At 40.1% G+C, this 16,786-nt stretch overlaps 2 protein-coding genes across 4 annotated transcripts in view; one reads left to right on the forward strand and one right to left on the reverse strand.

The window, feature by feature from the left end:
* The first annotated feature begins 722 nt into the window (after positions 1-722).
* BET1 (Bet1 golgi vesicular membrane trafficking protein) lies at positions 723-14,212 on the forward strand. The gene is made up of 4 exons (XM_032112028.1): positions 723-913; positions 4,355-4,470; positions 6,413-6,469; positions 7,009-14,212. Exons 1-4 carry the CDS (start codon positions 895-897, stop codon positions 7,162-7,164), a joined length of 348 nt encoding a protein of 115 aa, XP_031967919.1. The 5' UTR covers positions 723-894; the 3' UTR covers positions 7,165-14,212.
* Positions 8,437-16,786, reverse strand: part of LOC116445397 (probable acyl-CoA dehydrogenase 6) — an 87,303-nt gene continuing 78,953 nt past the window's right edge. For 2 of the 3 annotated variants that reach the window (XM_032111998.1, XM_032112010.1), the window contains 3 exons: positions 16,414-16,575; positions 16,147-16,297; positions 8,437-9,264 (listed from right to left, as the gene is read on the reverse strand). In XM_032111998.1, coding sequence (XP_031967889.1) covers positions 9,177-9,264; positions 16,147-16,297; positions 16,414-16,575 — 401 coding nt within the window. In that variant the 3' untranslated portion in view covers positions 8,437-9,176. Of the gene's footprint in view, positions 9,265-14,538; positions 15,656-16,146; positions 16,298-16,413; positions 16,576-16,786 lie in introns of those variants that run through there. The other variant, XM_032112003.1, reaches the window with a different exon arrangement.

Consider the following 16,786-nt stretch of genomic DNA (forward strand, 5'->3'; position numbering starts at 1 on the left):
ATGCCAGCAGGATGCCAGCAGGATCCCATGGGCCTTCTTATTGACCAGAACTGTTTTATTCTTCCTTCTACAGCTCTACCTGCCTAGGTGAAGATTCCTGCTGCACCGCAAGCTCACTGAAGAAGGAGGTGTGGTCTGTGTTTCTATACCTTGTACAATGCAAGTGGGTGCTGGCCCAATACTGAAGGTCCTGGTTCCTACAAGAACATACATACCAAAGCAATTCATGATAAGGCAGTTTGTTGGAATTGGAAAAAACAGTGAAGTTTCTTTAGTCCAGTGGACTAAACCACACCTGAAATAGCAAACTCTGTATGGACTCCATGGTGATTCCTCTTCAGTGGAGTGCTGATAAATCCTTCTGGCATCATCCTGGCAAATAAATTCAATTCACTGGTATAGAATGAGTCACATCTTTCATATAAGCAGACAAAACTAATTTGTGCTAAAGCATTGCAAGGGGTTAAAGAATGAAGGAGAAACTATCATTGCAAACAAAATTTAAATCATTCAATAAGAATGTAATCTTCAAGTTTCCAATCCAAGTTGCTGTATGCTGAAGTGGCATGCCTGTTATTTCTAAATAAACGGTGGAGGAAAAAAGAAGTGAAAATCTCCACTCGGCTCTGAATTTTAATTTTTTTGGTAGTCCGTTACGGCTCTCGGCCAGGACTACAGCCCCCAGCAGCCCCCGCGCGGTCCCGTCGCGCCCCGGGCGCGCACCCAGCGGGCCGCGCGCGCAGCGCTGTCGTGGCGCTCGCGGGTGAAGGGTCCGCGGCCGCCGCGCCGAGCCCCGCCGTGTTCCTGCGGCGCTCCCGGCCTCCTCCTCATCCTCCTCTTCTTCTTCCTCCTTCTCCTTGTCCCGCTCCTCCCGCGGCAGCTCAGGGCAGAGCCATGAGGCGCGCGGGGCTGGGTAAGCGCGGCGGCGGGGCCGGGCCGGGCCGCGACACGGGCAGACCCGGCCGCAGTCAGGGCTCGGGGCGGGGAGGCGTGAGAGGGGCTGTGCCCGTGGGTGCAGGGTTGCGGCAGAGCTCGGGAGCTGTGGCGGGGAAGGGCCATCACCCCTGCCTCTGCCTCTCCTTCTGGCCCAGCTGGATTTACGGAGCAGCACTAGGGTTTGTGGTTTATCATAGAATCATACGATTTGGTTTGGAAGTGACTTCAAAGACCATCTAGGTCCACCCCCCATGCCGTGCTATCTTCCTCTAGACCAGGTTGCTCACAGCCCCATCCAACCTGGCCTTGAGCACTTCCGGGGATGAGGCATCCACAGCTTCTGTGGGTGTTCCAGCGCCTCACCACCCTCGCAGTAAAGCATTCTTTCCTAATACTGCATTTAAACCTATTGTCTTTCAATTTGAACACATTTCCCTTGTCCTGTCACTACATGCTCTTGTAAATAGTTTTGCCCTATTTAGTTGTGCTGTTGTTTAGTTGTTCTAACACCATGTTAGTTTTAGATGTGTTCCCATGGATGGGCAGATTTGTTGCTCTTCAGTCAAGTCCTTTCCAAATTCAGAAATTGTTGGGTTTTTTTTGTTTTTCGGTTTTTTTTTTTTTTAGTACTTCTGTATGTTTTCCTGCCATGTTTGGGGAGTAAAAAGCCAATAATCCCAACTATTATAAATTTATTACAGATATAATCTGGTGCAAATTGAGAAATCCTTGCAGAGTTCCTGCTGAGTGTCTTGAGCAGCTCAGGCTGCATTTTTCAGCCAGCAGTCATGCTGATGACTATAAGGAAACTTTGAACTCCCACATCATGTTCTACAACCATGTGGGTGCTGTGACGGCACTGTATAGCTTAGGAGATGTGTGCGCTTCGGAAGTGTATGACTGAGTTCTGGGGCTTCCTCCTACAAAATATTTAGGGCTAAACCAGGTGTGTCTGACACTACCCTAGACTTACTCCTACACTTCAGATTTGTATTGTGCAGTAGTATTTTCATGAAATCAAACAAGTCTTGGGAAAGCTTCTTAGTGGATCAAGAGAGGTTGTAGGATGTTTATCATTAAAAAGTGGGCATTTGATAGTGCTTAGGTCTTCAGTCCTTTCCTTTGTCAGACTGACAGCTTGCTCTTGGGTGTGAGCTGAGAGAGGCTGGAGTGGAGGCCACCCAGCTCAGTGTGGTGTTTCTGAAGAGGTAATGGATGTTTATGCAGGAGTTCTGAAGAAAGAGCATGCTTGCTTCTAGGCTGTCTCTGGCAAACAATGCCTTAAGGATCATCCTGAAACTGCTTTTTAAAAAAATTTTCTGGAAGGCTAAGCAGAAAGCTCAAACATCTGTTACCAGCTGCAGTAAAATATTCTGCTTTACCTTCGCATTTCAGCCGTCACTTCAGAACTATTTTTTATTTGATAAGTTGGAAATAGAAACTGGGTACCAGCACCTCTGCAGTTGTCACCAGTTACCTGGTACCTCTCTCTTAGCCTGCAATTATGTTTGGTCATGTCCCTGTTACATGGCAATGAGCAGTGTTGCAGGAGAGCCCGTAGAACTGCCACGCTGAAGTTTCTGTGTTTCCCATGAATAGTTGTAGCCAGGCTTCTTCCTTGTGCTTCCTATGACGTGAAAAGAAGCAGCTGTGCTGTTGAAAAGCTTTGGGGCACTTGTTCATGTCTGCATTGTCACAGTCCATTTCAGAGACCCAGTTTCAGTGTTTTGGCATGAAGCTGTATGGTATATTAACTTACAAACATAATCAAAATCATGGGTCACTTGGTAGGAAGCACTGTAGTTAGATGCACTTGTAAAATCAGACACAGTGAGAACAACCCTGACTCTCTAAATTACAACATTTTAGTCACATTTCTGTGTTAGGCATTGGTACTTTTAATTTAGGTCAGGGTAGAAAAGGCTTCTTGACTCACTGGGATGAAATAAAAACATACATTTCACTGCAGTCTACAACTTCCTTGTGAGGGGAAGAGGAGGGGCAGGCACTGATCTCTTCTCTGTGGTGACCAGTGATAGAACCCAAGGGAGTGGCCTGAAGTTGTAGCAGGGGAGGTTTAGGCTGGATATCAGTAAAAGGTTCATCACCCACAGGGTGGTTGGGCTCTGGAACAGGCTCCCCAGGGAAGTGGTCACAGCACCAAGCCTGGCAGAGTTCAAGAAGCAAACACTGTCAGCCACATGGTGTGACTCTTGGAAATGGTCCTGTGCAGAGCCAGGAGCTGGACTTGGATGATCCTTGTGGGTCCCTTCTAACTCAGAAGATTCTGTAATTCGGTCTTGTTGAAGATCTGTCATTAGCTTAACATACAAATGAAAAAATCTTCATTATTAGATCTAAAGAATGGTTTAATGGGTAAATACAAAATTATATCATCAAAATAGCATTGTAATGCTCTATTTTAAAATATTAATATTATGTATGCCAAGCACACAATGAAGCTTTCTGAGATGGAGCTCCCAACGTGAATATGGTTAGTGTCTCTTCTCTCCTTTTGCCTCAAAAAGAAAAAATCTACCTAAACACAAAAATCTTTAAAGTGTATTTAAAAGGCATTCAATTTAAGTGTGCCATTGTGACTAGGCAAAAAAATATTTATATATATTTGAAAAATATTTTTTAATGTTATAACTGCATTATTAGTTGAATTAATCTAGTGGGGTCTTTATCATAAAGCTTATAGTAGTTCTTTTCGGGTTGCCTTTCTAAGTCTTGATCTCTGCATTGTTTTCAGTTCTTAGATTTGAGGTCTATGACTGATTTTTGTCTCAACTGGACATGACTTTAATTCTCCTCTACCCATGCTGCTGTCCAGCTGCTGTCTGTAGGAGATGTTTATTAGAAGTTGGAGGAAGTGAAGGTGTGGGGCTGAGCAGCTTTCATTCTCTTCTGCCTTGCACACTGTGCTGACTCAGTTGTCTGGATGACAGTCCTGAAGCTCCATCACCCAAAAAACACAGGCAGGAGTGAGAACTGTGGAATGGTGACTGAAACAGCAGTGCTCTGCTCAGAGGCCTGACTTCTGCTCTAAGGTCTTGTTTGTAAAGAAACTCATGGGAGGATCATGGTATAGTTTCTCCTTTAAATGTGTGATCAAGTGATATTTGTCTTTGTTAGAGAATGGTCTTTCCTATTTTCAGTTTGGTTTACCATGTGTAATGGCCTCAGTGCTTCATTCCCATCTCCAAGTAATGCCTGGATTGATTTCCATAGCACTCATCTGAAAACATTATCAAGGGAAAAAAATTACAGCCATTCCTCAGTTTCTCTTCTTTTATTTGCATATTGAAGGGTAACTTCTGCATTTGGAAAAAGATTGAGTCCCTGTTCCAGGAACATGCAGAACACTTGCTCCAGTGTGTTTTCTGTCTCTGACTACTGATTGTTGTGTTTACAGGTGATGCAGCAGCTGCAGGGAGCTATGGCTATACCAACAGTGGTTACAGTGTTTATGAAGAAGAGAATGACAGGTTAACAGAGAGTCTGCGTACGAAAGTCAGTGCCATTAAATCGGTACGTATTTAACTACAGTGGTATCGTCACATTCATTGAATCCAATTACCTGAATAAGGGAAGCAGTAGAATAGTTTAAAACAGAAATTTAGAACTGCGATGTGTTAACCTGTTTGGATGCCAAGTGACCACCAAAACTGCTTTATCACTCCTCAGGTGGAAGGATGAGGGAGGAACAAGTATGATTAAAGGTTCATGTATCAAGGGCAGGGAGAGATCGCTCACCAATTACCATTGTGGGCAAAACAGACTTGACTTATGGAAATTAATTTATTGACAGTCAAATCCGTGGGGTAATGAGAAATAAAGTCTTAAAACACCTTGCCACTACCCTTCCCTTTCTCCTGGGCTCAACTTCACTCCCAATTTTCTCTACTTCCTACCCCTCAGTGGTGCACGGGAATGGGGAATGGGAGTTGCGGTCAAAAAAAATATGTAATGTGAAAACAGCTTTTAGAAATAGCATGCTAATGTCCTCTGAAGGAGAAATTTGGTGTTCTGATGATTCCAATTCCTTTCAAAGATTTAGGACTTCTTTCAAACAAGTCTGACTGAAAGACAGCTCTGAGATTAAAGTTGTGTGTGTTTCTTGTTCATAAAAGCTTAAAGTTTTATAAAGTACATTCCAGTGAATTTTTAGGCCTGAACTGACTTGAAGTCTTACTGCTAATACTATTGATTAAAATTGGTTTAGTCTCAAAGAGGAATTAAACAAGTTTAGAATAAGAATATAAAACAAGGGAGTAAAAAAAAAGCTTTGACCTTTGTTATCAAATTTCATTTCTTGTCTCCTCCAGTGGTATGTTATGTTTCAAAATCTGTATATGTCAATAGTGCAGTTCATGGTGCCCCAAAGGAGCTCTTTCTGTAGTTGCATCTTTTAGTGCAATGTGATAATCTTTGTATATGGAATAGCCTTCCCCTAACCTTCCAAGAAGCCTCATGTAAAATCAGTTTCGCTCTTGATTGAAATGCACCAGTATGAGATAATGAGATTCAAGTTGTGACATGTGTAAACAAATGGGTTTTGGCTAATCCAAAGTATGGGGGCATGGAGTGCATTTTCCTCCATCCTAGGAGTTGAGCAGGTTGTTCAAGGCCAGTGTGCTGATGTCAGAGGAAAAGCTGCTAAGACTCAGGCTCAGTGCCAGTTCTCCCGTTTACCTCCAGAGCTGCTTTAAGCCAAGGCTCTTCTGGCTGGCTCCCACCTTTGCGGTGCTGCAGCTGTGTTGCAGCTCCAGCTGTGTCTGGTCTCATACCTCCCTGGTTCCAACCCTAACCTGACTTCACTTTCTGGCTTCACCTGAGACCTGTCTCAGGCTGCTGCCCGGGCTGTTGCTGGCCCTGGTCACTGTCTCAGGACTGCCTGTCCCTGGCCTGTGCAGCTTTCCTCCTTGTCCTGCAGCACCCTTCTGTTCTGGGACACAAAGTAGAGAAGGGCTACACAAGTTCGCTGAAGAAAGTCCCATTTATAGCACAGCAGCAGCTTGTCAAAAGAGACGTGTTCGCTGGTTACAAGTGTCAACTCCAGCAACACTGAGTCAAACCAATGCTCGTGGTTCTCTCTGCTGTGTGCCAGCAATTTTAACAGTTGTTCCAGGAAATGGGTAGTTGATACTCCAGACTTGACTAGATCTTGAGTTTTTAAAAGTCCATGCAATAATTCAAGTAAGAGATTATCTGGAAAAGGGGAAGAGGAGCACTGAGTACTTTCTCTGACTCATGAGATTCATCTAGTCAGATGAAAAATCTTTATTTCCTTAAGGGTTATTGATAGAACACTGTGCATGTTATTTTGTTTCTTGAAAATATCAGGTATTGCTTTCACTGGGGAAATGCTAGTCATGTCATGTATTTTCAGCTGGGTTCTCTAATCTATGTATAACTGATTACTCATATTTAATACTTCTTGTTTTATTTTGTTTGGGTTTTTTTTTCATAGCTTTCCATTGAAATTGGAACAGAAGTTAAAAACCAGAATAAAATGTTATCAGAAATGGTAAGTGTTGAATATCTAGCTTCCTTTAAATATGAGTCAGAATTAAGAAGTTAACAATGTAAAGCATCCTGTCTTTTAGTGTGAACATTTGTATTAAAATGTTGACAGCTTATTGTTGACTGTAATATGTGACTAATTTGTCAACAGTATCAGTATTTCTGTTCAAAAAGATAAGGTGTTCAAATACATTACTTTTAAGACACAACCAAGATCTTCATGCTTCAGATATGAGTATTGGTTTTCAATTAGCAAATGTATAGTATCATTAAAAAGGCAAATGCCTTTTTTGCTTACGCTTTGCTTTGGCTTGGGGTAAAAATAGCACTGGATAAACTGTGAAAAAAACTGTGGAAAAAAAATATGGAAAAAAAAACTGTGAAAGTTTTTCTTGGATAATTTTTGCCTCTAAAATAATTTTAGTTTTGGAAATTTTGAAAAAACAGGGAAAACTACACTTAGTAAGCTGTAAGGGTATTTCTTTTCTCAGAGTGACATTTTTTTGTTGTTTTGTTTGCTTGTTTGTTTTTTTTAAAATGTAGGAGAATGATTTTGACTCTACGGGTGGACTTCTAGGTGCAACTATGGGCAGACTAAGAACACTCTCCAGAGGAAGCCAGACAAAGCTATTATGCTACATGATGCTCTTTTCATTATTTGTTTTTTTTGTAATATACTGGATTATTAAACTGAGGTGATGCATGTTACCTCTGGTTTACATTGTGTAATTTCAGCTGTAGCCTTAGTTGATGAAGACATTGATCTAAAGTGGCACATTCTGTTGGTAAAACACAGTGAAATTGTTGTAAATTGCATTAACAATTAATGCGAAATTATATATCGTTTTCTTAATGTATCAGAATTTTTCCATCATCCCCTGTTTTGGGGGGATAATTTATAAATATGCAGAAACTGCTAGCATAGCACGATAGATTTTTTTTTAGGGGGAAAATAGTTTTTAGAATTGATTGAAAAAATTCAAAGAACAATGGTTATTTGAATATAAAGTAATTGCAAAATTTCGAGGCTTTATTTTTCATTCTGCTTTTCATTCTGGACCATGCTCTAAATTAGAGCTCCAGTTTCAGGCATATAGTAATTTCCTAGGTTGCAAAGACATGAAGAATATGTGGATCTTTCTAACTAGGTCTTGCCTGTGGATTTTTAAAAGGCTGGCCTGAAGCTAACAAGTGTAATAGTGGTACCCCCAAAAATTACTTTTGTGGTTAGATCTGATACTGTTTAAGTAGCTTAAACTACATGTTCTGGGGAGAAGTTACTTAAAACTGGATTTTTATTTTTTAATTTAAATGTGACAGATCATGTTTACACATCTGCTCTTTTAAGCAAATGCCTTTCATCATTGGGACCAACCAATATGGACACAGTACAAATGTTTTCTTTATATTTAAAGTATTTAAAACTTAATGATTCCATTGAATCACTTGGACTTTTACCATTAGTATGTTTGCTTTTCAGTTAGTGATAGTCTCTAAATCTACAGTGCATGATGTCTGAAATACAATGGCAGATATTTTGAATTTTATATTAAAGTATATTATGATGCATTTGTTGGAAGTGCAGTCACAGTAAGGTACTTTATTTTGAAGACTTAGTTTTGGCTCACCAAGTAGTTTCTAATCATTGAGGCTATTACATTGCTGAGTTTAACATTCAAAAAAAATTAAGTTTCCTAGATATTGAAATTGTATCTACAATTTTGGAAAACTTTTCTAGAAATACTGTATAATGTGTTGCCATTAATAACCAATTATGAACTTACAAATAAAGTGTCCTGTAGTATTATCCTAGCTAGTGTTGTTTATATACATTTTTTTCTACTGTAGAATAGCAGCGTATTTGTTTGGAAACGGTGCTGTATTTAAGGGGCAATTTTTATTTTTATAGTCAATAATACAGGCTGCCTCTTCCAGCTTAAATGGCTGTTTTAGGAAGAGTTTACCACACAGTTTTCATATTAACATGTTTATTTTTAATATTTTTCTTTAACAGTTATGCACAAAACATGGTACACTGCTGTTGAAGTTCAGGCCTCTGAAAGCTTCAGATACATTTAAACAGCTGTTTGTAGAATTCTGCAAATAAAAATCTAACACCACTACAATCACCAAAAATCCATGACAGAGTGTAGTACAAATTGATATAGATTTGGCAAAGATGACAGAGCTTATTTTGATGATTGCTTGCTAAGAGGGAAAGATAGGGAAGGTACCTGTAATTGAGAGGAAAGGTACTGTTCTAGGGTTTGATTCGGGCCGAGAATCATTTGTGCCATAATTGTTGATCTTGAAAGCAAAGCTACACTGAAATTAGATTAAGCTACATAGCTTTGTTCATATGGAAGTTCTGTTTCTTAATTGTCAGTTTAGATGCTCTAAAGTGTAGCTAAAGCTTGATAAAGAACACATTTTTTTTCTGTGTGCTTAGCATGGGTCATTAGAAAACTTAAGTAACCTACTGAAAAAATGGGATGCAGGAGGCTGCAAGGTTTCAGAGTGCTTCATATCAACAAAAATTTGACACTGGAGAACACAGAATGGTAATGGTGAAAGACCTTGATGTGCATTTTGATGGCAAAATTACTGATCGATTTTCCACTTGAAGCGTACTGGCTGCGTGTCACCTTCAGTGTGCAGCACCAGTCATGCTCTTGCTTTCTTAATTTTCAAGGAAGAGTGGAGATGCATCACTATCTGGGAAGTATTTCCATGTATTTGCATATGATGGAAAGCATGGTTTCGTCTGTGCCACCTCCTATTGACACCAATCTTAAGTCTCTGCAGAAATATAAAGGATAGATTTAAACATTTGCATGCTGTTCTGATGGTGGACAGCTTGCTCAGAATTGCTTACACATTGCATGCAATGCCAGATGCCTGCAGAACACCTCATCCACTGGTTCCTGGGCAGGTGCTCTGTGATGCTTCCCACAACACCCCCGCTGGTCCTGTTCCAAACCTGTAGGTGCCTAAGCCTGCAGCTGACCTGTAAGAGGGGAGGGAGCTTTTCCAGGGCCAGCAGCAAAAAGCGTTGCGGCACTTAAATTTGCTTAACTGTGGTAGAAGAGTCAACCAGCACGTGAATTACTGGAGAATTGTACAGAAAGGGTACAATTTCCATTCAGGTTTTCTAACCAATCCTGGTTTCCCTAATGGCTATGTAAGATCTGGTAAAAGCCTTATTAGTATTAGATAGTAGTGTTGTATAGTATTCTGGTATAGTTTTATATAGTCTATAAAGCTTCTGTGCTTTAAAAATGAATGGCTGCTTCAAGAATATTTACTCTTGATTTGATATTTCTGATCACACTCGTTTAAAACCTGCCATTACCATCACTAAGTCATCCCAAACATACTGCCTAAGTTCCCTGTGCTAGCCAGAGTGCAAACTACTGCAGCCTTGAGCAATTTTACTCACAAATTTCTTCCCTCCTTTGGGGAGAAGAAAAAGCCACCACCAATAAAACTACCAGAACAATTCTTCTAAACTATCTCTACTTAGTAGCTGAAGATTCCCCACCTTCCTATGGGCCTTGCTGAAGGCAGCAGACCTGGAACAGTGGTAGGTTGCTTCTTACTGCTGCAGTGCTGCCTGCTTTATCAAGCTGCAGAAAGTCTCTGCCAATGCTCAGCATTTGGCATCTTCACTGTAGCAACAGCAAGTAACTAATCCTCAGAACTCCTCTGTGATGTCAATAGAAATCCTCTGCAGCAGGAATCCTGGACACATGGGGCTTGTTTATATGAAGTTTTAAATAGGCAGTGGGGAGATCTGGCTTTGGTGGTGTGTGCGACAGACAAGTCAGGCTGTCACATACAAAGACACATCTCAAAAAACCAGAACACCTTTCGTATGTTTTGTGCTTGTGTGTATCTTTATGAATTTGCTGACAATTATATTTTTGTCTCTATGGGTGAGATAAGGAATATTTCTTACAGAATCTACAGCCAGGTGACTAATGCTGATCTCTCCTCTGGGGACACAGGACAGAAGGTTTCCCTTAATTTAAGTGGATTAAGATGACAAAAGACTCAAATGATTTTAATCTAGCCAGCCCTATTCTGGGAAAGAAACTTGCTTTCATCCTAAGAAAACAGAACCATGGGATTAACTATCCTGCCAGAAACTCTGTAAGGAAGCTGGGGAAGAGGACATAGTAAAGTAAACTTGCATATCAGTTTTTTAATGTATGCATATGGTTTGATAATTTATTTTATTATGATAATTGATAAATTATTATTTATTTGATAATTTATTATCCAGAATGCATTATTAATACAGCACATAAATGTTTCTATGTATATAAATACTGTAATTTAATTGCTTTTGTAAGGGACATTGTTAGGCTACTGCTGTAAAGGCTTTTGATCTGGCATAGTAACATTTTGCTTTTAATCTCTGCATCACCTTTTTCCTGCCTCATGACAGAGCAGCACATTCTGAACTACCTGCAGCCTTGCTGAGGTGAGCACCAACCAGTGGTGGTTTCACCATGACCAGAGACCATGAGGAACTAGCCTGCAACACACCAGGCAGTTTGTAAAGGTGTCATTTTGAGGGACCAAACCTTTAGCTACTTGTTGAGTGTTGTTGAATGCTGTTTTCTGTAGAGAGGGGGAGTTAAACTGAGGAAGGAGAGAAATCCAACTATTGTGTTCTGTCCTTCTAAAACCCTCCTTGCAAAGAGTTCCCTTACATTTGGGAAATTCCATGTGTCTGAAATATTGACTGTAAATTATAAGACTACTCAACCAAATCAAAAGGTGTAAAGGGTAAAAATTAATCCACTTTTTGATGAATAAAAGCAAAAATTCCTTCAATAGCAAGTTAAAAAACTTCACGTAGGAGGGAGGGTGAGGAGCCAATTCCCACCAACCAAACTCAACCCAGGTTATCAATAACTTCTAGTTACATAGCAACAGGAACAAAAAAAGTCCATGTTGTCAAATCATGTTTCCCATCTCCATAGGAACCATGTCATATAGCTTTCAGAAATGTGTCAAGCACTGCTTGAAGGAGAAAAAACAAGCTCCCTTTAATCTTGGACTACCCTAATTTGAAGGCTATCAGACAACAAAGTTGTTCTAATGATTAAGAGACCTCTAATTTACAGCCTGAATGTGTTTCTGAGTAGTGTAATCCAAAATAGTCTGCATCTTAGCATTCCTCTCTTGGCTGGTGTTGACACCTCTGCACCCTGAGCACCATTTGGACCTTGTTTTGCACAAGCTAAGCCATGTCTCTTACCCTGCCCCTAAAACTTTTGGTGCTAGTTTTCCTGAAAATCAGGGCTGGTCCTTATTGCTGGCTGAGCTCTCCCATGTGTGCAATTTCCCTAGCCATAAAGCAGGGACAGGTACCTGTTCACAGCACAAGGAAACTTTCAGATCTTGTAGTGTGCTATGTAGGTGTTGAGGTTACAGCTCATGGCACACTAAATCTGTCTGTAGCTTCAAGCTGGTAAAATGTGATTGTGTTTGCAGTTGTGCCTTCCAGTACCATTTATTACGTGCAGCTGAGAAGCTGGGCCTGCTCTGGGAGCTGCTCTACAGTACATTTTCCTCTGGAAAACCATATGGCATTGAACTGAACAAGCCCTTTCTGTTCCCAAACACCCTGAGTGGAGCCTGCTACACGATCTTTGAGGCAGGTGTCATCACCAAACTTCAAACTCCTGCAAAAATAAGTAATTTTCTTTCCCTTTTCTAGCAGTGATCAGTGCTGGTCAGACATGGGGAAGAAAGTGAGTTTTGGTGACTTAAGCCCTGGTTTCCCCTAACAGCCTGGCTTCATGGCAGTGGTCCCTCAGAGATGCTGCTCTCTGCTTCCCTGGTTAGAAGGCCATTGGTAAATTCTTACCAAAGTTTGTGTGGCTCAGAGTAGCACTGCTTCCCAAGCCAGAACTGCTTCTTTTCAGCAAAAATTGCACTTGATTACAAAACCTTTGCCCTTTTTTCCTTGACTAATGATTTTTAGATTTTAACTATTTTAAGGTTTCATTCCTGGCAGGAATTTTCTCCAAAAAATGTACTGATGAACACTCAAGCCTAATATTTTGTGACTTCTTCCATCTTCAGACTCAGCTAGATTGCCTATAGGCTGCCCAAATTAAGCAGAATCTGAAGGAGGCTTTGTTCTAGGAGAGGAGTTTGAGCTGGTGCCACTCAGTGCAGCAGGCCTCTGACCAGGCTGGCACAGCCCACAGCTGTGCCTGCCAGTTCCCATGACCCTGTCCCTTTCTCCTCAGGGACATTCTGAAGGTCGAGCTGAGGCCGTGGACATCACCTCTGCTGCTCTGGGGCATAGCTCTACATTAAAATCGCCACTATACAGTTACCTGCTTTGATTTGCTGTCTTAAAGGTAGATGTCATGTGCTTCATCTCCTAAACTCCTTCTCAAGATACTCATAAAAGTCAAACAAACTGGTAGACAGGCATCTGTCTCAAAGCCTCTGCAGAAAAATGAGGAAACTGCAGATTCCGTTTCACAGATGACAGGAATTAATATTAAGTGTTGTCTCAGCAGTTAGCTACAGACCTCAAAACAAATTGTTTTTTGTCAGCAGAAATGGATAGGTTTCATTTTGTTTGGTACAACCATAAATTTCTATAATAGAAAAAACTGATTAAAATCCCCCAATTGTCTAGACTCACTCAAGTTTAGACATGCTTTGTAAAGAATGAAAGACTATAAACAATGAAATAAAGAATGAAACAGAATAAAGTATTTGAACTGACTTTTAAAATACGTGAAGGAAAAAAATCTAGATGGGAATACATTACTTGTAAAAATAATCCACTTAAAACTATACAGAAGTTTGCTCTTTAACTATCTTAAATTACAGATAGACCTTCATATTGCAATAACTACACAACGGTTGAGGAGAAAAATGAAAATGTGTTTCTTCTGCAGCTGTGCATTTGCAATGCTACTTACACTTCTATTTCACATGAGTAGTCAGTATTATTCACTACTGCTTTCTGGAGTCTTTCACAATGCAGTGAGTAAAGAAGTGATAGCATTCTCCCCATCACAGCCCACAAGAGTAAAATTTGTAAGAACTGGAAGCAGTTAGATGTGGTGTTTAGCAGTTAGTAACAATCAATTAAAAAACCCAAACTCTTTTAAGAAGACCACGTAAGTTCTTCCTATAACAATTGAAGTGTACATAATTACTATTAAAATATATGGACCACTACCTGAAATTTTTTAAAACTCATGAAATCTGAAAAATTGCAGTAAACTTGATACTAAAAGGTTTCTTTCCCCTGATCTCTTATAAACAGGGTTTTTCATATAGCTTATGGGTTTGTTCAATAATTCATTTTTGCCAACTCATGATGTCTTTAAAACCTTTCAGACAGAGAAAAATAAACAAGCATGACTCCAGGTTAGTGCTCTCCTTCTCCAGAATGCTGCTTTTAGGGTACAGACTGGAAAGTCCATTCTTTATGGGTTTTATATTGGCTTGTATTTTTCTATGAAACCTTTTGATATTTGGGCTCTAAACTTTTTTTTTAAAACCTATTTTCCTTATTAGAATCTGTACAACTGAAAATGAGACATTTACATATATAAAATCAACCCAGTCTAGGCACCTACATGGTGAAGCAGCTCTCTTCATGCCTTCTAGAGATTAGGCACTTAAGAAATGCCAGTTGTTCTACAAAGTTTAAAATGTTAATGATTCAATGACAGATATGAATAAAGTAACTTGGCAAACAGTTTTGTGCTGTTTCTGTTTACTTCTGACACTAATAACTAAAATTCAGAGACTTCATGCACTAAGCATACATTGTGCTGCATGTTCTTTGAGGAGTAAGTAACAGCCTGATCTGTCTAAGACTAAGCAACATTTCTTTGGGAACTTCGTAAAGATTATGCTACAAAAATGTTTGTACACTAGGACTAGATGTCCTGCTGTGCAATTACACTGCTGCTACTGGACAAACATCACAGTGACGTGAATGGTTACTCAGACTGCTGTACTAAAAAGAACGGCTTTAGGGAAGTTGCTGCTTTGCTTGTTACAGATTAACAAGATTCTGACTTGAACGTGTAGGTGTTTTATTAGGTAAAACTCTCCTTGTCCCTTCCTGGACCTTTGGTTACTCAATGATGGAATTTTACTGATTCATAGAAAATTTCAGAGTATAAATATCACACTGCCTTTAGCCTCATTTAGAACGATGTTTGTTTTAGAGATGGAAAGATACATTTCTTTAGCCAGCTGACTTTGTACGCCAAGAGGAAACACTCTGGATGTCTTCTCAGGAAAAATGTCACTGTGCTGGTATACTTGGAAACCGCTCTGGAATCCACACAGAAAAGCCCTGCTCACAGTTAACATCACTATACTGGGCTAGGAAATCTTAAAGCTATGTAAAAGCAGGTACACATTAATCTGTACAGACTACGACATTTACAGTAAGTGCTTCAAGACAGGGATTCATTTTATTCAGATTGCCTACTGTGCTCTTAATGTCTCCATCATCTGTGACCATTAGTTGTTAAAATAAGGCTGTGAAAAAAGTAACTAAGAAAAACCATCATATTGACAGCTGGCTTAAAACCACCATCATAAAGCAGTCTGTACCTTTGTAAGAAAATTTAGAAATCCACTTGTCAGAAAACACTGAGGATCTCTCTGACTTACCACAACAGCATTCTTGTTCATAAAATGCTATTAAAAACAGAAAAAGTAACCTACCTAAGAAGAAACAAGCTTTTTGCAGATTTTCTCAAGTGTTCTGCTCTCAGTTTATATAGACACATTTACCAAAACCTTCAACTAACTGAACCACTTATTTGGCTAACTTTGGATTAGGTATTGTCTATGTAAGGGCTGAACAGAAAGCTGTTACTGGCAAGAGAATGCAAGGTCAATTTTGGTCCTTTTACAGAATATAAGACACTAGGGCCAGATACCAAGAAAGCTGTTTGCTTAGGGAGAACTTTGCTCTAAGTAGATATAGACTAAAACTTGAAGATACTTCAATTAATTTTCAAAAAGGCCTCTGTACCATTTAAATGATCTAACAACTTGCTGGAAACAATTACATCTCTCATATATCTCACATGGTATCTAGTGTGACTAAGTGGGTGGAGACTGCTGTCAGAAAAGACTACTGCAGAAGCCAAGTGAGGAACTCCAGTTTCACACATATCTGGGGAAAAAGATAAAGATGATTTTCATTCATTTTAGAAGAAAGCTTCTGGTTTTAGTTCTGTTATTGTAATCAAGATTACAAGCAAACAAAAAGCAAAGAGAAAAAAAAGTCACTGGTTGGTAGCTCTCCCTTTTTTCCCTCTTTTTTCTACTCTGTGGCAGATACCAGAGGACCCTCAGGGAAAATACTGAGTTTTCTTCTTTCATTTGACATTTAAGCTAACCTGTGGGTAGTTCAAACTTCACAACTGTAATGCAAAGCAAAGACTTGGCAAAAGAATAGTAAGTACTGACACATGTCTCCCCAAGGTTAATTGCACTGGGTGTCGTTGTATCCATAATGCACTTCAGTGACACGCCACGAAGCAGAACAAGACCATTCACGCTGGTGAGGAGCTGGTGCTCTTTTCAAGTAGGTGATCATTTAACAGGACATTTAAGAGGCTAAATTTCCTTTAAAGCCACTTTGTATTTTCATCACTCCCTTACCTGTAAAACCTGCTCACCAGAACTTCACTGGTGAATCCCATTCCTCCCCAAAACTGGAGACAGCTATCAGTCACTTCACGGGTCAGACGACCTGCCTTTAGCTTAGCCATGGAAGCAAATTTTGTCACATCGTTGCCTTCTACATAGAGAGCTAATAAAAAAAAGAAGAGATAAAAAAGCAGTCAACCCCTTCCCCATGTTCCTTTAGCCTGACAAGGTTCTTTGCATGAAGAGAAGCACATCTGGGAAGCAGATGTGGGCACTCACCCACGGCACGGTGCAGCAGTGAGCGCAGGAGCTCCACCTCGGTTGCCAGCTCGGCCAGGCGGAAGTGCACGGTTTGGTTGTGCAGGACAGGCTGGCCAAACACCTCCCGCTGGCGGGTGTAGTCAATAGTTTCTTGTATTATAGTTTCCAGTGGTGTCAGGGCTTGAAGAAACAAAGCACAGAACAAGACATCATTTTAGCCAGATCTGTTGTTTCGCTTGTTGAAAAAATAAGGGTTTTTTCACATTGTACAACCAACACATTAGGTTTTTTAAAGCAAATTGTTCTGTATACTCTGTTTGGGGTACAGCTTCAATTCTGAGAAAAGTCTGATACCTCCTTGTACCTTGATGACATCTACCTTACCTGAACC

Source organism: Corvus moneduloides, chromosome 1, assembly GCF_009650955.1.
Source record: "Corvus moneduloides isolate bCorMon1 chromosome 1, bCorMon1.pri, whole genome shotgun sequence".
Classification (NCBI taxonomy): Eukaryota; Metazoa; Chordata; class Aves; order Passeriformes; family Corvidae; genus Corvus; species Corvus moneduloides.

What these genes read in the sequence shown, in the direction of transcription:
- BET1 (XM_032112028.1), top strand. An exon ending in AAGTCAGTGCCATTAAATCG is followed by an intron (nt 4,471 to 6,412) that starts GTACGTATTTAA and finishes TTTTTTTCATAG; the next exon opens with CTTTCCATTGAAATTGGAAC. An exon ending in ATAAAATGTTATCAGAAATG is followed by an intron (nt 6,470 to 7,008) that starts GTAAGTGTTGAA and finishes TTTAAAATGTAG; the next exon opens with GAGAATGATTTTGACTCTAC.